Source organism: Physella acuta, unplaced genomic scaffold, assembly GCF_028476545.2.
Source record: "Physella acuta isolate Inbredline_101_S28 unplaced genomic scaffold, ASM2847654v3 ptg001059l, whole genome shotgun sequence".
Taxonomy (NCBI): Eukaryota; Metazoa; Mollusca; class Gastropoda; family Physidae; genus Physella; species Physella acuta.
The window spans coordinates 5,401-28,163 of NW_026732576.1; the positions used below are offsets into that span (position 1 = coordinate 5,401).

Consider the following 22,763-nt stretch of genomic DNA (forward strand, 5'->3'; position numbering starts at 1 on the left):
TATATATATATATATATATATAATATATATATATAAATAAATATATATATCAATATGTATATATACGTATATATATGTATTATATGTATATATATATATATATATATATATAAGCAAACCCTTTTTCTAGGTTGACTCTTTAATTATCATAATGGTAAAAATGTCTTCCAAAATGTACTCGTTCCCATTGTTAACCATTCTTCAACAGGATTCTTTTGTAATGTTAATTTGGTTTAATAAATAGACACAAATATTTGTACACTTGCAGATTTATTTATCTTTATGCAGAGTAAAATGAGTGGAAGATGGGTATTATTCATGTATTAAAATGTTAAAGCCATTTTTTTTTTCAAAATTGCAATTTTAAGTTTAAAATAAAGAAAATGATGTGGCTGACTCCATAACAATTTGGATAGAGATATCTACTATAACTGTCCAGAGACATCAAGTCTAGTAAGAAGATGCCAACATTTAGATTTAGTCTACCAAATTTATACTAGATCTACATAAAAATTTAAAACCTAATTTTTACACCTAGGTAGACAAACTATATGTCAGTAGACCTAAGTCTGGTAGACCAAACATCTGTAAACAAAGTGTGCACAAAATGTGATACCTTTGTGGCTAGTTTAATAGATGTGATGAAGGTGGTTAAAAAATATGTATGACATTTAATACCTAATTGTCAAGTAGGCCTACTAGTTGAGAAAAAAAACAGCAGAAATTTAAAAGAAAGAAAAATTAACTGTAAAACAAAACAACACATTGAATGGGTTAATTTTATTTTCATTTACATCTTTATATACACCACTAGTATACAAACTATACAACTCTTAGACATCATACATCCATCATTGTTGATAACTGAAAGTCTGGGGATTTATCATCAATCATTTCCAACAACTAGACCTGAAGTTATGCAAAGAATAAACTAAAATGCAAATTGCCTTCTAAAACTTGGTTAAAAGTTAGGTCTTGTAAAGCCACACAACACTGGAAATGTTTGCTACAAATAGCAGGTAAAAAAAGAAAATTTAAAATACACTGGCATGAAAGAAGCAGTAAAAAATCTTTTAAACAAGTCAATAAAGAACCAGGGAAGGCACTTGGATCACTTACATCTTAAAATTTTATTCACATCTTAATGTGATTAGGATAGAACTAAAGTCATTAGTTCACTAGATAATCTCTATAATTTAAAGATATTTCATGTCTCACTTTTAAACTTGAACATAAAAGAACCCTAAAAGCTTTAACAATTTAACAAAACAAAGATTTTCTATCAAGTTTAAAAACCATGACTTGTGCATAAAATATAAACATTAATTTATTAAGACTCACAACATTTACAATTGAAGAGAAACAATACATTTTTGTTATGTACATAATTTCTGTATCACTATTTAAAAATAGATCTACAAACTACAAATTTGCCTTAACATTTTTGAAGTGCTCTTTGTACAACTTAAACATATTTGAAAATGACAAAAATGCAATTATCAACCTAAAATATGCAATATCAACTCTCAAGACAACTGAGTATCCTTCAGAAATTCTTTATGATTCCCAAGAGCAATTTTACCCATTCTAAACATAGACAGGAAAACTATACAAAAAGACATTTGCCATTTGAAATGGAAAATAAGTTTTTTTTTTAAAAAGTCAACAGTCATTAATAATATCTCTTTCAACAACCCACAAAAATATAGCTGAAAGTGTTATAACACTTTCAACAGTTTTAAAATCCTGATTTTATCTATTAAATATTTAAGAGGCTAAATTATTTTTTCATTTGTTATTTTATTTTTCAAGATGTTTTCTATCATGTTTAATTTCACAAAGTATAGTATAACCAATTATTTTATGCCCTTTAAATTTATATGAAAGTAAATAATCTACACATTACATCAAGACATAAAATTTATTTTCACCCTCCCTATTCAATACATAGGCAGGAATGGACACAATTGTATATGAACAATGTAATCTTGACACAATAAGAAATGTTTGTCACAATGTAACAAAATAACCAATATTTTTTTTATACCTAAAACACCCAACAAATATTGGAATATACAAGCAATTCCACTCAAACGGAACAAAGCCATTACAAAAAAAAAATGACAATACAAAAAAAAGAGTTTATACAATAGAAAAATAAAATCCAATCTTGTACCAGTACTCAATCCTTATGTAAAGAGGCATACAAGTAATTGCCTATATTGCTTTACATAGACTTCTCAACATATTTTTTTTAAAAATTTGAACTATACTTAGACAATTTAGAGAAAAAAAACAATTATACAGTAATGGGTATCACTTTTTCTTTAAAATGCAGTTTATTTAACTTTATGGTAAAAAGCCTTTCTTTGCACAAATCAAATATTTAGAAAAACTGCATGAACACAAACATTTTATATTTTCAAAAGACAGTCCAAGGTTTAGCAGTACTTTATAATAACTGAAAAATGAATAAATTTAAAAATTATTTTTTTCCAATTATGTAGGGCCTATAAGTTTTCATTGTTTGTCATGAAATACATTCTTATTAAAACTTTTTAGTGAAAATTAATTCAAATCATGATAATTATAAAAATTACCCACAGAAATACATATAATATAAAGACTATATACTTAAATACATATTTTATATCCTGAATACTTGTACTAAAACTGGCCTAATGAACTGTATGTTTTGTAAGATACTTTATAGATAGAAGAACCATGTCTCAAATTTTAATGTCCTCATGCTCGGCCAAGGATGACAAGGTTTTCCGGATGCGAAGAGCTGTAAGACGGGCAGCAGCATTGCTGTACCAGCATTCTTTCATTAGACGGGCCATTACCCGAAGTGACTGTTGATGAAAATACAAAAGCAAAATGCAACAAGATCAAATATATAGTTTTACTATTATAACCCGAAATGTGAGCATATAACCCACTAAACAGGTTTTGTTTTGGACAGCCTGCATGTGAAAGTAAGTAAACAGTGCCGAAAAAGGCAAAGACCAGTAAAAAGAAAAGCTGTCATGAAAATTAGCTAAAGAAATAACTTGGGTAGCATTTCAGTTCAGTGAACTTTATTATGTTCAATTAAGTTAGGGATAAGTGTAGTATTAAGAAGAGTGTAACGAGTTCATGAATTATGACCAAAAGCGTATAGCACTAACAATGTAGAGAGTAAGTGAATGTAGTAAAGCTCCTCAGCTTATCTCTTCTTCACTACACCTCAGCCAGCACATTTAGTAAGCTTAAGTCAGCAAGTGTTAGAGTGGGCTGAGTAAAGGGAAACTGATTTCTTGAAAAAATACTAACAATAAGTACAATTTGAGTTTGTAGGTAAGTGGTATGTTAAGAAGGGGTGGTCGGGAGTTTGCATGTGAAGACAGAGTGAAATAGGGTTGGGGTTGGACATGTAGAGCTAATTACCTAAATCTGCATGAAACTCATCAAAAATAAGTATTTAGATCCACATAAATCCAAATGTTTTAAATGGTGCCATTGAATCAAGGGTACTCAATTGAGATGAAATAGTTTATTTTGAGATTCCATGTTGTTTTTATGAAACTTATCCTTCAGCATTGACGTAGACAAGTGAAAATCCAACTAAACAATTTTTTTTAAAGTGTGCCTGTCATTTGACAGGCTTAGCAGCTAGTATTAGTAAACAATACTTTTACAATTTTTGTACATTTCTATTTCTTGTATCATGGCACATGTCAATAGCTGGAGGTGAAATCTTATCAATGTTAAAGATTATTTTTTTTAAATGCACATTTTATCTTAATTATGTCAATACTGGATGAACTGGGAGCATTTTAATAGAATGTTTCATTTGGGTCTAAATAAGATTAAAACATCACTTGCAGTTTTGTTTCTTGAGTTTTCTGAATATCGGATATTTTTTTACAAATGGTCTATCATTAAATTTAAATAAGTAAAATAATGTTATCTATATTTAACATAACTGAACATTCATGCCATAGCAGTACCTCAATAGTTTGCCATCTGTTGGGAATAGCAGGTCTTTGTTTGTCACCACACACAATTTTTCTCATATCTTCTAAAGATGGATCAGATGGCACCAAATCATAATAGGGCTGTTGGTATTCTTCAAATATACCTTGCAAACACAAGAGAAAACAGAACAATAACTAAAAATACTACTTTTAAATTTTAACTGGACTTGATCTTTTCCTGTTTGTGCAAAGGACACATGAGGCATATAAAGTAGAGAAAATATGTTTCAATAGCAATAACGGGACATTTATTTACTAAATGGAAAAAAATAAATACTTTTTTTAATAAACAGAAACGGTTAATGTAGAGAAAAACAAGAAGCACCAATGTAGATTTTATTAAGGCTAGGAGCTACAGGGAAAACACTTTTTTGTTATTAGCCAAGCAAATTCACTGAAACTTCACCCATATAATGTATGCTCAATGGGATTTTTAAAAATGGTGTCCAAAAAGAAAAATATTTTTGGTTGCCATGGTTACGTCCGCCATATTGGATTTTTGTTTATCATTTTCAAAATGCTAAGGCTCAGCAACCACTAGAGGTAAACACACAGAAATGCAAGCATTTTGTAGAGTGATGTTAGCCTGAAACTTTCTATTAAGTACTTTTTAAGAAAAGGGTTTAAAAAAATTATTTTTAATTTTTAAATCCTAGACTGTTAAAAAAAGCTGAAATTTGCTCAAATTCAACATATTTCAGTCCATAAAATCTAAAGTAAGAAAAATCTTTAAAAAATGCTTTATAGAAGTTGTTTATATATGTTAGAAGAATAATCAGGCTAAGTTTCATTACAATACATGCAGAACTAACAGAGGAGTAGGGATTTGAAGAGTGAATTTTAACGTTTTGAGAAAAATGCAAAAAACTAAAGAAAAATTTCATTCATAACCTAACAAATACTAACAAAATTTGGTTTTAATTTATGCAGGTTTATTTAACATATAAACATGCAATGAAGTATTAAACTTGCAAGTACATTTTAAGGGGATAGGCTCCCGAAAAAAACAGGGAAAAAAACTTTTTAGTTAAAAAGCCTTTTTCATTTATTTGTGTATGTATAAGTTAGGGTACTTAAGGAAAAATATTTGGATGTACCAGGGACTCTTCTGAAAATATGGTTGCCATGGAAACGGCGGCCATCTTGGAAAAAACTACCTTTTGTGGAGTTCTAAAATTTCCTAAAGTAACATATAAACCGCCCATATAATCATTGATCTTTATTGTACTAACATCAATAGAGTGAGCTGGCTAATTTTTGTAACCGAAACACAGCTAGACATATTTTTTTCAAATTTTCAAAAAAATATGTGGAGAAATTCCATTGAATTTAGCATTATTTTCATTGGAATTTCGTCACACCAAATTTTGAAAATTAAAAAAAAAATATTTCTAGAGTGATTTCTGTTACAAAAACTAGCCAGCTGACTCTATTAGTGTTAGTACAAGAAGGATCAATGGTTATATAGCCGATATTTATGTTAGTTTATGAAATTTTAGAACTCCAGAAAAGGATGTTTTTTTCAAGATGGCCGCCGTTGCCATGGCAACCATTTTTTTCAAAATATTCCCTGATGGATGGAAATATTTTCCTTCAAGTACCCTAACTTAGATATACACAAATGAATCAATAAAAGGTTTTAATTAAGAAGTTGGTTTTTTCTGGAGCCTACCCCCTTAAATAATAAAGTAAAAAAATTGTCGTACAAAGATAACGCGTCAAATACGTAAAAGTAAAAAACATTTTTATTTTCTTAAAATAAACTGTTTCAAAAAATGGGCTGAACCACACCTAACAGTTCTATTTTGTTAAGCATATTCACATTTCATTTTGGCAACTGCTACTTTTTACTGCCATCTAGCATTTTCTTTTTCCAGATTAGTCATCCGGCAAAATGTTTCAATGGGTTTTTTTTTAAATCCTTGCTACCACTATAACTATAATAATTGATTTATTCATATCTTCAGCTCTTTTTATCTCTTCCTGTTAATACTTGTGCACTGACCAAAATAAATGCTCTTTTTCTAAGTTATTGTCTGGTTTCATACTGCTTGGCTCTCTCTTGGCAAAGGTCAATTCTATAAAGGAAAGTAGAACATCAAGTTATTTCAGTGGACAAAAAAAAACCACACTTTACCACAAACACATTTTGCATTGAATATTTATTGAATCCTAAACTAAGTTGCAAAATCATTGTAAGTTATAAGCTATAAATAAATTTTACAACTGTTTTGGGTCCAGAACAAGATTTTGAAAAGCGGTTTACCATCACTCGGATACATGATTCTCCTTTTTGCAGTATTTAAAAGTTGCCATATTCTTTCACTGAGTTCACTTGGTCACTAGCTCTTCAATCATTTTCTTCAGATATTGTTATGTGAAACAAAATTATGTGTAGGGAAAGTTACCTTGAACCAGGACAACTTGCAGGGTTTTCAACACACACTGTAGGCCTAAATCATGGGGGAAATCAATTTATTAATAAAATATACAAATGTAAAAAGAAAAGTAATCATAAAACTATAATGATATATTGTATGAATATAAGATTAGGAGAATCACTGAATAGAATTTGATTCATTAGTTTGAGGAGATAAAAATCTTTTGAACTAGATCTAGATCTAGCTAGTATCTGAACCACTAATGAGTCTAATGACAAACAGGTCTACTAACCTAAATAAGATGTTCAAAAAAAAATATGTAGGTCTACTAATTAATCTTTAAATTCAAATAGTTTAATGGATATTGAAATACTCACTGCTTGATGTCCGTGCATCTATTCCTTGTAAACAAAATTAAGGCTGTAGTTGTCATAATCAGTTGTAGACTGTAAAACACATGAGCCTAGTTTGTTGTGTACTCTGTTATCCTTGTTAGGCATTAGGACACTTGTAACATGTTTAGGCCAACTTCACCCGGGGATTACTTAAGTTATTACCAAAAATCGTTCTATCTGATAAGTCTGACTGTTATGGGTTCGATCACAGGGTGATAGTGTATTTCTTGCTGTGTAATAACTTACTACACACACACGTAAAACACTGCTTACTCTTCTCGTAGGCTTGTGTAGACTAAATCTAGTAGCAGTGAATCAACAAAGAATGGTGGCTGGTATAAAATCACGATACTTCTAAACAGTTTAAACATTATTAAACCGACCAAAACATTTGATACGATGAGATTTGTCTAAAAAGTTTGTAAACAGCTGATTGAATATCCACAACAAGAATGAGTGCATCACTAGGCACGCCAGAAGCGATAAACTAGCTAGCGAATCAAAAATTTTAACACTGATAATGCCGAGTCCGCCAGCCAATAGAATTTTACCTTGCTTCCGGGGTAAGGCCGAGTAGGAAAATTTGGTATATGTAGGTCAAACTCTTTAAAAAGTGTGTTTCATTTGAACATTCGAAATTAAATGGAATATTTTCATTGGTTGACAAATTTACCTTGTCGTTATAGACAAGAAAAGGAGCTTTCCGGCGATACTAAACACGCGGTAGCTATTTTTAGTTATCTGTATGTTTTATAGTAGTAAACTTTGGCAATTTTCGCAGTGTTTTTGAAAAATTAGACAAAACATGCATATACATGCCTCACAAAAAAATTAATTTAAAATAAAAATAACCATTTTCCAACAATATGTTATGTGGTTTTGTATTCAGAAATGGATATACTTTAATAATTAGGTCAAAACTGAAATTCGACATCTGACACCCAACACACATAAATCCGGTGCCGCACACAGCCTTAACTTGTTCAATGACATCTAAGTATTTTTGTCATTTATTGTGTTATCATATTCCAGAAGAGGTCCAGTAAGTACAATAGTCTTGAAGTTATTATCATACACTTAGATTCTGTCTGTTATTGGTATATATATATATATATATATATATATATATATATATATATTACATATTTGGAATAGTTCTAACCACAAAGTGCTTACAAAGAAATACACATTCTACTAAATGGGTAGTCTGTGATAGTACTTGTTAAAGATGTGCATGGTTCTGAGCATGTTTTCAGTTTTAGATAGGAAAATAGTCATATGGTTCGAACCTTCCTGACAATGTGTAAAACAAAATCTTTTTAAACTTTTTTCTACATACTTGAAATTTCGATATAGAGCAAAAACTACAATAGGTATATTTTTTAATTAAAGGAGGAAAACTATTTTAAAATTACTTTTTTTTTAAAATATAATTTATAATATTACATGCTGTTTTTTTAAAAACATATCTGATCCTGAAATTCCTATGAGAAATCCTGAATTTTCTAGTTGAAATATATTAATTACAGGCAAAATTAGCTCTTTAACATCAGTTATTTTCACGTTTCACCTGAATTTCACTCAAATATTTAAAGTTAATATGCCGCAAAATAAATCATATAGTAGCTTTTCCTCAGAAAAAAGTATTTCTGTCTGGAAAATATATGATTAAAATATTGTTCGGATTTTCTTATTCACAGATAATGAAACTACATCTATTTTCCTACCAAAAGCATGTATTGCTTTAGTATTAATACATTTATTTTGGTTAACTTTATAATGCATCTAAGGTAACAGTTTAAACGATGCAACTGAATAGGGTTCTGCAGTTTTTAAAAAATGCCATTGTTAAGTGGTTTAACAAAAATTTCTTTGTAATACAAAAGCAACCAAACAGGAAAACTGCAAGTAAAAAATCACTAAAAATGAGATTTCCTGCAATATTAGAATAAGCTTCACTATTAAAAACTTGGATTCAGCAAAATAACAAATTAACCAGAAAATTTTATCAGGACGCTAAGAGCATTGTTACAGTATGGCAGGCCAGAAGACCAAATAAATGTAAAGCAATCACTTTCCTTTTAAGATATGAATTTAGTAAAAAAATTACCTCCCACAGAGCAACGACGAGCTATTTCCCACAAAACAAGTCCAAAAGAATACACATCAGCACGCTTAAAAGATTCAAAATGGTCCATGTTGATAGTCTCATCTAAGCATTCTGGAGCCATATAACGTTTAGTTCCCACACGATTGTTTGGTGCTATATCCACGCTGTCAAGTTTACTGTCATGACGAACGGCCAGACCTTAAATATTTAAATATTACAATACATATTATTATAAAGATAAAAAAGCCAAAGAATAATATTAAATGAATCTTTTAAAAGTATACTGTACACTGAGTTGTACCAAAAAAATTGTTATGAAAAAAAAAACTGCTACATTATGCAAGATAAAAATTGTCATTAGCAGGCTAGATTTGAAAAATGCATTACATTATCTGAACATGTTTTCTTTTATTGTGACATGCTGTAATAACCACGCTCATTAGAAAGAGTAGGTTCAATAGAAGTATCAACTGTCTTTGTGGAATAAGTCTTCCAATTAATAACAATCTTTAACAGCCACACTAATTTGCGGGTCAGAATAACCACAAACAAAACAATCACTGTGCATACTGATTTAGGCTTAGTAGTTATAAGCCTAGTAGTAAAGATGTGCTACAAACAAATGGTATTAAAAAATACCAACAATGAATCTGTATGCATACCAGGTAAAAGTAAACCAGTGGCCCAGAATATAGAAACAAACTTAACTTTAACACAATTTTTTAAATTAAAAAACTAAGATTTTTTTTAAAATTTATCATTTTTTGTTATGAGACTTGATTCCTATATAACTGAATACTAACCAAGGTCAGCGATACAGCATGTCCCATTACTTCTCACCAAAATATTTTTTGACTTCAGATCTCTATGAGCAATGGCAGGTTTACCTAACAAGATAATATATCAAAGCTCAGTAAATAAAAAAATTATTTTTACTTTCTCATATACAGAGTATAGAGGAAGTATTGTAATTGTACACAAAAGTAACATGAAATTATGACAGTTTTCATAATTTTACACCTCAGTACTACACCATATACTAAGCATAGGGGACTTATTTTAATCGGGCAAAAATAATAAATCCAGATTTATCAAAATTTAGGTGTTTTATGCGTAATCGAGTCGGAAAAACTGGGTTTTGAAATTCTGTCTGTATGTCTGTGTGTATGTATGTGAACACGATAACTTGAGTACCGTTATAGCTACGTTGATGAAATTTCAGATATAAGTATTGTATCAAATTTGTAGATCTGTATTAACTTTTCAGCAATTTCCGATAAACAGAAGTGGAACTTATTCTACTTTCAATTTTCCAAAAGCCTTTAACTTGAGTACTATTTCAGATAGATAAATGAAATTTCACATGTAAGTAAAAGATCTAATTCTCTGCCTTCTGTCAAATTCTGAGTAATTTCCGTTGACCGGAAGTAGTAATTTACACTATTTCCGATTTCTCAAAAAATGCATGTGAATTTAAGTACTAATAATATTCTGCACTATTATACACATTTTATTTGGCATTCACTTGGTGCGCAATTCTTTATTCCACGAGATTCTATTTTATTTTAAAAAGTTTTAGTAATTAAAAATGGATTAACAATAACAATAGGTGTCTATATCCCAAGCTGACATCCCCTGTAGTGTTTGTTATATAAGAATATTTGAGAAAGTTTAGGGGAGATCACTCCCAGTATATTTGAATGTTTAGGTTATTAAAATACTTATTTACAGCATAAAGATATTATAGCTAGTGTGATAATTTTCTAATAATGAAACAGAACAAAAACTAAATATTCAACTCTTGATTCATTACATTTTAAGTTAAACTCAATGGGTGATGTTTTGAAGAATGCATTTGAAATCAGTCAAAAAATATTACTATAAATACATGTATAAACATGGCTCTAAATTTAACTGATAAAAGACAGTCTTATATCACAAAGAATATCTATCCTTTGTGCTGTTATAAAAAAATAGTTACCTTGAGCTCCAAGGATCTCCATATGCAAATGTGCCATGCCACAGGCTGCTGTGTGAGCAAGTCGTACCATACTAGTTGGTGAAACAGTCTGCCTATTTAGGTAGTCAAACAATGAACCATTCTCATGGTAGTCAGTAATCAACCATAGTTGAGTCCAAGTACCATTGTCTGTAAGAAAACATTATAACAAAACTCTTAAGCATTTTTTATCAATTGCATATGCAGGAGTGGCACATATTTCAAAAGTGAATCCTGATTTTTAACTCCCAAACCCATCTAGATCATCAAACTTTACCAAAAACTTTCTAAAATCATTATTGTTGCTCGGACAATTATTAATCCATAATTTCTTCATTACTTTTCAAGATATTTGCGTGATTCCACAATTAATAGGCTGACATTTTTAAAATTGAGCAACACGACACATAACATATCAAGAAAAACTTTAACTGGTGCATAATACAACGAAATTTAATGTTTGTTTAACATATCCCCCAAACCATGCGTCAACAACCTGCGGGCGAGCCGCACGTGGCTCTTCTGATACCAAGAAGCAGTTCTCCAGTTCATGCACAGATATTAATAAATATATTTTCATTTTAAAAACTCATGAAAAATATTATGCTGTAAAGAAAAACAACTATTAACAGGATAAAAACAATTCTCAAAGAACAATGGGAATAGGTGAGGTAGAAAGTATAGAAAGTATAAAGACAACTGGCAGCTACTCCGACACCAGGCTGTGGACAGCCCCGTGGCAACATTTACATGCTTGCCACTGCAGAAGTGCCAACATTTCAAATATAGTTAAATGGGGAATGTTTTTTTTTATTCAGAATACATTTCTCTATCAGTATGCATTAATTTGACCTGAGTGACATAATTTTTAGTTACTAGTTTTCTACATTGAGCCAGGTACTGGACATTGATTGAAGTACAAGTTTACCCAGCGTGCAGTAAGAACCAAAGGATAAAAGCAACTGATACGGTAATCAAAGTTACCCAAGCCAGTAAGTCAGTTTCCCATATTGAGCCCTGTCTGACTATTGGGAGATACCTCCTGAGTGAGCGATGTCAGTAAAGAAAGGGGAAAAAAGTTATTAGCTGCTAAAGTGGGTTGGGATTATATTTTGATATACTAATTTTATCATAGCAGAGCTAGCTAAAATACTTTAATATGTTTTTATATGAATAAATATTATTTCATATTTTAAACTATTTATTTCAAATCAAAAGTCAAATTTATTCACTTAATACTAATCAAATACCAAAAAAAATACTAGTGGCTCTTTGAAATCTGGGAAATTTTGTAAATTGTAACTTTTGGATCTTCTGTCTCAAAAGGTTGCCGACCACCTACCCCAAACCCATATTATTGAGGATCTGTCTTGTATACAATGATCAATCATAACTGGCTTAAGCATTGCTCATTAGCCAGGCATACTGGAACAGTTTGAAGAACTGAGCAAATCTTTCATCCATATTACCAGCTGTTCGTGTTCAACACATCAATTTCAGCCAGGCTTTACCTTTCTTTCTTCGGTGCACCTGGTTATGATGTGATAGGCATCAAGCCCAGATTTTAAAATACAGGTTAAAAGCAGCAGTTGTACAGCTAGAAAATAAAATCAGGAATTTTTGGAAAACAGAAAAGTGGCACCCTGCATGTACAAGACTGTAAATTAAAATATTTCTGAACAATATTTTAAAAAAAAATATACTACTTCATCTATAAGAAAGTTTTACCTTTATTGTCAGCAGCAATAAAACCCAGAATATTTTCATGCCTAAGCATGACTGTCTGGTAGATTTCAGCTTCTCTAAACCAGGATCTTTCTTCTCTAGATGAAAAGATTTTTACAGCAACATTTTCTCCTCTCCAGTTGCCACGCCAAACTTCCCCATACCTTCCTTTACCAATTATTTCACACAATCTTATCTGTCGAGCTATAGTTCGTTGAACTAATAGTGGTAATCCTGAACAATATAAAAATTGAAACTTGAAAGTTGGTGTAAAAATATTTCTTCATCTATCTATACACTAAAAACAATTGTTTAAAAGTTTGAATTTTTTTTTTTTTTTTTTGTCAGTATCAATCAGTATTTTTAGTTGGTTGTAAAAACAACACACATTTAATAATGCAAACAAAGAAGACTGACTACATTCTTCAATGAGAAGAAAGTAGCAAGCATCCTGGCAGAGGTTACATAGCTTCTAAGCAAAAATATCCATAGGAGAGAAAGAGAGTTTAAAAGTTTAATGCATTAACAAAACCACGAATCACCAAAAAGTCTTATTTTGCAGATAAAAAAAAAAAAAAAAAAAAAAATCAGTTTAAATAAAACAACAAAAATATCAATTAAAAAACTGATTTTTAATTCATTTTTTAAGGCAATGAATCAGTTTGTGCATTTATGCAAACAAAGAACCATGACTAAGTTTTGTAACATGGAGAAGATACTTAGCTTTTAAGCAAAGATAGCCGCCCTAGACAGCCAGGGTTTAATGGGAGTTTAAATGTATTAAAATAACAGTGCCGACCACCATGTATCTTTATTTTTTTGTCGGCAAATTTATATACAAAATTAAGATAAAATTTTTTGCCTGAATTATTGAAGCAATAAATCAGTTTGGGCATATCAATATGGTGTTTTGTTGCACATACTTTCAATTTTACTTTTGGAATAGTATGCAAATGTGTTATTTGATGTGATTAAGTTAACACCTGCAAGCGTCTAGGAGATTTTCTTATCTCTTATCTGCGACAAATTAATATATACTTAAATACACAAACTTGTAAACATGGGCTCGATTTGAGCAGTACACTAGATGAGCCAGTTTCCCGTTGGAAAATGTTCTATTGGCTGCACTGCACAATTCAAACCAATTTCCTACTATGCTCACCCCACCCTAATAGTAAATCTTACCCAATCCATTTGGGAAAGTATTCTTTGTAACTTATATTATTTATTAGGGATCATTCAAGATGGAGGTCTCAACAAACTGACTTACATGGATGAGTGGGGACAGGGTGCGAGGGGTCTAAAAAAAATTTTGTGTGGACATCATAAATTACCCATTTTTAAATAACAGATGTTGCTGCAGTTCTTGAGGGTGAAGACTGGGTGTTATAATACTGGGGTAAGCTCAGTAGGAAATTTGTGTTGTTAGTGCAGATGGTAGACCATTTTCTAAAGGGAAACTTAATCGTCAAGTAAAAAAAGTTAAAAATTCACATTTATCTTTTTACCTGAGCCAGATCCTGACTGTGACCAATCATAGAGTTCTTTCAGAGAAGAAGGTTGAGAGCCCATTAAAAGACTGGTATCACTGTTCTGGTCTAGTGGAGGAGCATAGGGTCTTACTCTTTTGTGCAAACAATAATATAACAAGATACCAGCGATAATGATTGCACCAATGACAATGATAGGTAGAACTATTGTCAATGATATTTCTGTAGCTGTTAAGAGAAGATCTGAAAAAAAAAATGAAAGAGACATTTTTATAACATAAGAAAAACTAAAAAGTAGCGAAGAGAACAAATGGCAAAGTACTTTTTGGTTTATTTAATTAAAACTTTAAATACTTTTAAAATTAGATGATTATTACATCATAAAACCTAGAGACCAATATATTTGTTATTTTAAGAGCAAACAATACACTAGACATTGTATTATCATGGTATTAACATGCTACACGTTACAGATTAATGTTTTTAGCATTGTGTAAAAATAACCTGACAATGTGTAAAAAGATTGTTGCACTTGCAGTATTCCAAATTACACATTACCTGGGTCTTCAGTGGCCAAGTAATACTGAAGCAGCTTTAAACAGTTTTGAAATATGCGCTTCATAATCCCATGGTTGAAAATCATGTTTCATTATACCAAGCATAATTTTACTTTCTAAAAATAGACTCATACAATGTGTTTTTAACGAAGTCATATTTTACCTCGGTTACAGTTAGAGCGGCAGTTTTAGATTGGTTTACAAGCAATCTAATACCGACAATGCCTAAAGAATTTTCAAAATATATTATTTTCATATGTTACATAATTATTATACCTTTATAATTAAAAAAAAAAAGGTTTTCCTTTCAAGCCTAATGGCTTATGGGGCAGGTGAAGTTAAGTTCACCTGTTTCTGTGACCTTGACATGTGAAGGGATAGTGTGGTGAGCTCTATGGCTAACCACCTTAGCTTTAACGGATACTACTCAAGACTATTAGGAAATTTAGAAAAAATACTGGCAATTTTCCTTGAAAAAGACAGCGCAAACGGTATAACTGAATTTTTCATATTAATATCATGTTTCGTTTACTTTAAGATAATCCTATAAAAAACAATGTTGGTATTATAATCACCATGTTATCAATAGCCAGATACCCCCTCTAACCATATGACAAAAAGATTCAGTCCATAGCCCCATCAACCCTCTCCAAGATAAAAAATAAAAATGTTATGACTGCCTGCAACCTTTAACTAGCTTTATGAAAAAGATTGTGATCACTCTTTCAATAAATAATTATTTTAAATAGCCCAAAGTGATTGGGTTTTCATGTGTGAACCAGGGATATATGACATCTCTATACACATATACCCATGTAAGCCATCTTGAGCGGGGGGGGGTGTGTTTTCTAGGAGAGTTTTCTCAAACTTTTTGAAATCCCTCAGGAAAACTACAGATTTTCAATTTATTTTAAGTCTGAAAATTCACTTTTCTAAATTCCAGATTATACCTGAATTTTGCTTGTTAACAGGCTGTGGTACAGGTGCCAACTCTGGAACAATGAAATTACACAGGTGATCTGAACAACACACAACATTTTGCTCATGCTTCAAAGCTTCATTGACGTGGCAGAAGAGAGGTCGCCCACGTAGAAAATTCCTACTATCATTATAGCATCTGAGAAAAAAAAAGTTATATTCTAAAAAAACTACATAAATGTTAGTATAGGTGTTTAAATAATCACACTTTAATTGTGTATGCGGGTACAATAGCCATTAAAGGCTAATTCTGGTAGTTCTAGTTACAATTTAACTACACAGCAAAACTATTTGGTTAGTTAGACTTAGCACACATACACAAGTCATGCATAACTTTTTATTTTAGAACAATTGAAACTGGGGATATCTGTATGGCTTCTTTAGGAATCCCATAGTAAAAACGTTATATCTTAATACATTTTTTTTCAATCTTTTAAATGAATCTATTTAAACTAATGAAAATGTATGGAATCAACAACAATCAAGATAAAGAGGGAAACTCAAAAACTAATGGCGAAGAAAAACTGAAAAAGATATGAAAATTATTGGAGAATTGGAAATAAAATTAAAAAAAAAAAAAGCAAAGAAGAGAAAAGCATGTAGGGATGTTGTAAATGACCTTTCCTCAGCTGGGAGATGAAAAAGGTAAAAGGAAGAAATTTAAATGTTTTTATTAAGTAACAAACCATTAAAACTATGTTTACCTTCGGCTGATACGAGGGATATATTTATTACTGGTTATCACTCCATTTTTATCTTTCTCTTTGTCTCTAACAATTACTGACACGCATAGCCCATCTGTTATGCATGTTTTGTTTTCAATTGGCACATCACAGTTTTCACAGGAATAACATTTGAGACCTAGGAATACAAAATCATTTTATATCATATTATTGTCAAATCTAAATTTTTAATGTAAGGCAGACATGCCTACCCCTGTCAGCCAAAAGTAGGAACAGTTATGCCTAAAAAGAGGAATTTGAAGCCAAAAAGAGGAACATACGCGCGGACGTTACTTTATTAAGTCAAAAATAAAAATAATTAATTAAAAATTACTCTAATGACATTAGTAGGCTTCTAGTTATATATAACTAGTCTCTAGGATACATTTAAATACTGCTTAATGTCAGCTTACATTTTAAAAAATAAATTAACTAATAACCTGAGATTCCCCCCGCCCCCCCAAATAAAAATCATACCTTTGACATAACATTATTGATTTGATTATTTGTGTCTTGCTATGTTCTAGGCTATATGAATAACAAATGCTGAAGGCTTCATCATATGTAAAGTTACGAGCAAAGTCCCTTGATCTACCTAGTAAAACTCCTAGTTACTTCTAGTTACTTCTTACTAAGTTCTTCATAATAGTAGTTACTAGTTAAGTTAAACATACAAGATAGATCAGTATTCACTATTTCAGTATCTACTAGTAGATCTAGTTACAATTCTAGATTTAGTAGTAGTAGATCTACTAACTAGATCTAGAATTAAGATGATACTTGTAAATATTGTAAGTAAACTAGGAAACAGAAACGTGTGCCAAAGGGAGATAATCGCTTTTTCCTGACATTTTTTTCTATTTACTTTATTACCTTTCTTTATTTAAAAAAATTTCGAAAAAAAATCGGAACCAACTGAGTCAATTTCGGGATGACGGAACAAATTACTTTTTTAGGTGAAAAAGCAGGACGGTCCAGATTTTGGCGGGACGGTAGGCATGTCTGGTAAGGTTTCAATTACGCTGTGACAGACTCCTTACTAAAGGCTTCAATCTTTGGGATTCCCAACAAAAGGACCCTGGCTAATTAAGATCTTTATAATAAGTCTCCTGACAAAATTGCCTCATTCAATACTTCATTAAAGTACTTCAGAGTTAGCTAAGCCAACATTCTTGGTTTGTATGCCTTATTTTTACATGATTTTATCTTTTAAATAGTATGTTTTTTAATTTAAGATACGAGCCAGTATCTTCTTTCTTTATGCGTGGTAACTAAATTATAGCAGACCTACATATTTTGTTCAATGACCTAAAACGATGCAGATCTAGTTTTTGTTTTCGCTTTAATCTAGCAGTAAGCCCAATATTAAAGATAACCACGTTAAAATTAGATAAACAGCGTTTGTAGAACTGCCTTGACCGTGAGACACGACTGTGCTCGAGCGTGGTCTCGTGTCGCAGGTCTTACGGTCAGCGCGACCTTGAAGTGAGAGGCGATAAAAAGTGTCCGTAAAGTTGAGTGAAAACAGCACAGTCATAGTCCTTCAAATTATTTTTCTTTTCTTTTGATAAATACACAATTTTTTTTACGTCGGCGCAAAATCTTTCCTTTTTTTAAGAAGACAATCGGCGATGCTAATGAGCTGGTAATGTTAGGATTTAGTTTTTTTTTAATTACACAGCCTAGCGGTAGCCCATTGATGACGTCACGTAATTAATGCGAATTTTACCCCAACCTCTATCGTCATAAATAACCAGACAGCCACGTCAAGAATGACATCAAAAAGTTCTGTCTACAGCCTCACCCATCTGATACAGTCAATGTGTATTTGGTCCATAGCCCACGTGAGATTGACGATTACGTCATTTGCTATTGGTTTTTTTAACGAACGTGATAAATATGCCTATTGGTATTAGGCATTAGGAAATCTTGTTGGTTAATAGTTAAAAATCTAGATCTAGATCCACGACTATATTAATTATTAATATACTGCGAGGTCACTGTAAGTTGAGATAGACCTAGAAGACCTTCTAAGGTCGCAGTGACCGAAACATCTGCTATCGTGGGGTACACAAAGAACCGTGATTGATCTAGGTTCGTAAAAACGTGTCTTCTCGCACATCTAAAATAACAGAACACAATAATTCGATAAATTATGTCTCGCTATTTACCCGTAATTCCGCAGCTACGTTTCGCCCTTTTGTGTTTAACCCACACCGAGAAAATTTTAATTTAAATAAATAGAAACCTACGCTCGCATTGTTAAGGCTATTCTTTTTTTATTTAAACCTAAGGCTTATTTTCTTGAAGAAAAAATATTAGTTCTAGATGTAGGTTTAATTATAATCGAGATAATTTCCATGCGCGACCAGAATTTTAATGATTTAGGCCACATTCCAATTTTTTTCTTTACGGACATCACCGATCAGGAGACAACAGACCACTCGCGGGGTCAATAAAGTTCACAATATAAATAGAGCCAACGACTGCCGAGATATTGTCGGGAAGGGATTTGGGGGGCGTCGATTGTTATGATTGAAGATGTTTGAAACCATAGAACCGGATAACACGGAAATTTGACACAAGAAAAAAAAAGGTCGACACTAAATCGATTTTGATGTTTACTGTGGGCTTTTGCGTAACATTTGCGGCCTAATTCCGCAACAGGGGTGTCAAAATCGAAAAATTACGGACAAAACCGTACAAGTAGGTAGGCCCTAACAGAAAACAATGAATCTAGATCTAGAATCTAGTAACTCGGTCGTAAACGGTCACGGAGATATCCGAAAAACGATGCTAAATTTAGCCCTCGGCTATCGTTTACGTCACGATCTAGAATCTAGGTTAGGAAGAGCCTATGCAAAACTGAGGTCATACCGCGAGGCTCAGCAAAGGAGAGGGTTGGAAATAGACTCCGAAGTTAACGCAGACCAACCGCAAAAAAAAATAAAGGCAGAAAAAGTTTAGATCCATCAGAATTGAATTTTTTTTAAAAATTCGATTTACGCACGGTTTTCAAGGTTTACCTATAAAATTCAAGGGGTTTTGCTCATTTTTGGGGAAATTCAAGGGTTTTTCAAGGCCTTGAGATGTTTTTTGGAATTCAAGGGTTTTTCAAGGATTCAAGGTCCGCTACGGACCCTGGTATATATATATATATATATATATATATATATATATATATAGAGAGAGTATATATATATATATATATATATATATATATATATATATATATATATATAAATAATTGTATAAAAAAGCTCTATAGGCTACAGACTCCAGCTCCCGGGTCCGTTTTCTTGAACACGAATATCTCCCATGCGTTGTATTACGCTTTAATAGAAGCAATATGTAACATTTGAACTCATCACATTGACCCCCCAATCCGTTTTTCGCTCTTGCTGGGTTGCGAGGGGGGGGGGGGGGGGGGGGGACTACGGCGACAAATCTTGACAAGCTCATAGCAATGGTCTTGCTATGACGTATGCTATACGCCTACACTGTTCACATCTAAACCAAAGTGAACTAACAGTGACCCTAGCTAGGCCATGTCGGTATTTTTCTTGCGCTGACCAGAAAACGCGAACGGATGATCAATGAAGCAACGATGTTTATAATGTGCGTGTTTAAAAACCTAAATCTAGAGAAAAAAATATAATCTATTTAAAAAAAAACAATTTAAAAAAGACACTTATGCAAACAACTCATTAGAATGTTAAACTTAGATAAATTGATAAATACACTTTACTTCTCGCAAATACGAGAGGTGTGATAGGTTTCGATCCCGTAACTGATCGAGAATCGGGAGGATCTGCATTCTCCACTCGACCACGGCGTCTTAAGTTAATACCTAAATAGTTAATGATTTTGTATATAGAGCTAAATATAGGGTATTTAGAAATAGCAACGCAAGAACTAACGCTAGCTAATCCGCATAACTAATTGCAATAAAAGACAACAAAATATGAGCAAATCCACAAGAAAAATCAAATAAACATAAAAGGTATAATTTTAATACAGGTTGTACAAGTGCTTAACGAACTTAATGCCGGGTCCCTATAGCGGCCGAGGGTATTAGGACCCGGGTCTGAATAGCCACTTCCTTTACTTTATAATAAACTCACCAAAGTTTCATGGCGATCGGATGTGTCAAACCACTATTGACTTTTATTATTTTATACACTAGGCCACTAGGCCTATATTAAAAAAAAATCGCGCCACCCTAACAGGGCGCCACCCCTGCGAATTTGAAATTATTTTTTTTTTGCAGAAACTTTTCCAGGAGTATTCTAAACATTCAACAAACTTCCCAAAGTTTCATGGCGGTCTGATGAAAGTAGGGTAAAAATTTAGAGAAAACCCTTGATATTTCATAGTATCCGCCGCCAACCAATCAAACGCGCGCTTTCAACGCGTTTTGGTTGGCGGCTGACGTCACGATGACGTACGTCACGATGACGTCACGCGACCCGTAAACACTGCGTTTTTGGAGCTAAAAAGGGCAGAAAAAGCCATTTTTTCTACGTGTAGTTCGGATTTTTTTTACGTTTTTTTTCAACGAGTATAACACAAACCCCTCTCCCCCTCACAGCAAGCGTCAACAACGGTCACCCAAGGCCAATAACACGAACCACGGAGGATTTTTTTTTCCAATGAGTATATACCCTACCCACCCGCCGTCTTACAGCATACCGCTAGTCTTTACAAACGGGGTTAAAAGTTTAACTTTGAGTTCAAGAAGGGGAGAGGGTGGTATTAAAACAATGATGTTCTTTAATATGTTTAATAGTACAAATACATAGTAAAAATTATACTTGCACTACTTCTATAGCATCATACTCATCATACATAATTTTATAATTATCAAATTAATTAATTAATTAAATATATCTAATGATAATGAAGGGAGATAGTTTATTTTGGTTAAGGCACGACACACAACACTATGCGTGCGTGGTATGTGGCCTGACCAACCGAAAGGAGATTGTTTATATTATTGTTTTGAGTTTATATTTAACTTTAACTCAATGCAACGAGCCCGCCGGTTGGTTGAGGCCACGCCGGGGGGGGGGGGGGGACTATCTGTCCGGGATTCAAAGGGTCGATTCTAAATATCATCTGAAAGTAGATCTAGATCTAGTAATGCATAATCATAAAATAAAAGACAGACAGCCACACACATGTCACATAGGCCCTACAATGCCCTACGGGGCCTACATCATTGCTTTTTAAATTTTACTCTAGATAAACTAGAAGATTTAATTTTACAATAAGGCTTTTAGATTTTAGACAAGAGTTCATTGAGAGTGAAATGTCTTGCTAGATCTAGATTTCTAGAATCTAATCTAGAATCTAGATCTAAGATCTAGACGTCTAGATCTAGATTCTAGATCTAGAAGAGGGGCCTACCTTCAGTTATGGCTAAACTGTGAATAAATGTAACCCAAATCAAAGCTCTGAATCCATCCATTATGAATAATAAAGATAGATTAGATCTAATCCAAATCATACGAACATCAGTAGATCTAGAATCTGTATCACTTCATTTTGTGTGAAAATATTTAGATCTAGATTAGATCTAGATCTAGACCTAGAGTATACTAATAAAGTCAAGAATTCTATAAATTCCTATTCTTTGGGTTAGAATCAGGTAGACAGGAAAATGCAATCCTGCGGAGTAAAATAGCACATAAGCAGACACCCCATCACTCAACTCTGTAACCAGATATTCTTACGCGAAGAAAAATATTACCCAAATAGGTACGTCTAATTGTATTAAATACGCCTGTAGTCCGTTCCACTACTGAACTCCCATAAAATCAGGAGTGATAAAAATTAGTTCTAACATTAGTTATTTTAAAGTGTAACTACATTTATAAATACGGCCTAACATACAGTAATGTGAAATAAATGTTAATGGCAGGCCTACGGGCTACAGGACTTTACCCTCCCCCGGACATTCCGCCCCCCCCGGACACTTCCCCCCGTACCCCCCCCCCCTCCGGAGCAAGTTACCCCATGGGGAATTAACCCCTCTCCTCATCCACCAAGAGATAGAATCCTGATTCTAACTCTATACCAATATATTATCTTAATCCTAACCTTAAGACAAAGGCGAAAAACCTAAGAATTTAACTCACCCTAAAATAAACCCAAAACCAAACCCAACTCTAGAGATTGAGCCTAACACTGATCCTAACCATAACTCTAGCCCTAGCCCTAACCCGAACCCTAGTCCTAGTGCTAACCCTAGACCAAGACCTAGCCCAAACTCAAACCCTAGCAGAACCTTAAGCTATGATCGGGGGGTAATGTTCTATTGGGCGGGGGTAATTGACAGGGGGTAATTACTCCGGGGGTAATGACGGAGGGGAAATGTTCGGGGGG

At 32.6% G+C, this 22,763-nt stretch overlaps 1 protein-coding gene and 1 long non-coding RNA gene across 2 annotated transcripts; both read right to left on the reverse strand.

The window, feature by feature from the left end:
* Positions 1 to 763: 763 nt before the first annotated feature.
* LOC131955245 (TGF-beta receptor type-1) lies at positions 764 to 22,089 on the reverse strand. The gene is made up of 10 exons (XM_059319271.1): positions 21,786 to 22,089; positions 16,359 to 16,515; positions 15,627 to 15,793; positions 14,138 to 14,362; positions 12,633 to 12,863; positions 10,887 to 11,054; positions 9,709 to 9,792; positions 8,906 to 9,103; positions 3,993 to 4,123; positions 764 to 2,855 (listed from the first exon to the last, which is right to left on the reverse strand). The coding sequence occupies exons 1-10, from the start codon at positions 21,883 to 21,885 to the stop codon at positions 2,730 to 2,732; spliced, it is 1,587 nt and encodes a 528-aa protein (XP_059175254.1). The 5' UTR covers positions 21,886 to 22,089; the 3' UTR covers positions 764 to 2,729.
* LOC131955246 (uncharacterized) lies at positions 5,728 to 7,166 on the reverse strand. The gene is made up of 3 exons (XR_009388825.1): positions 6,778 to 7,166; positions 6,428 to 6,472; positions 5,728 to 6,097 (listed from the first exon to the last, which is right to left on the reverse strand). It is a non-coding gene; the product is annotated as an uncharacterized LOC131955246 (long non-coding RNA).
* Positions 22,090 to 22,763: the final 674 nt, after the last annotated feature.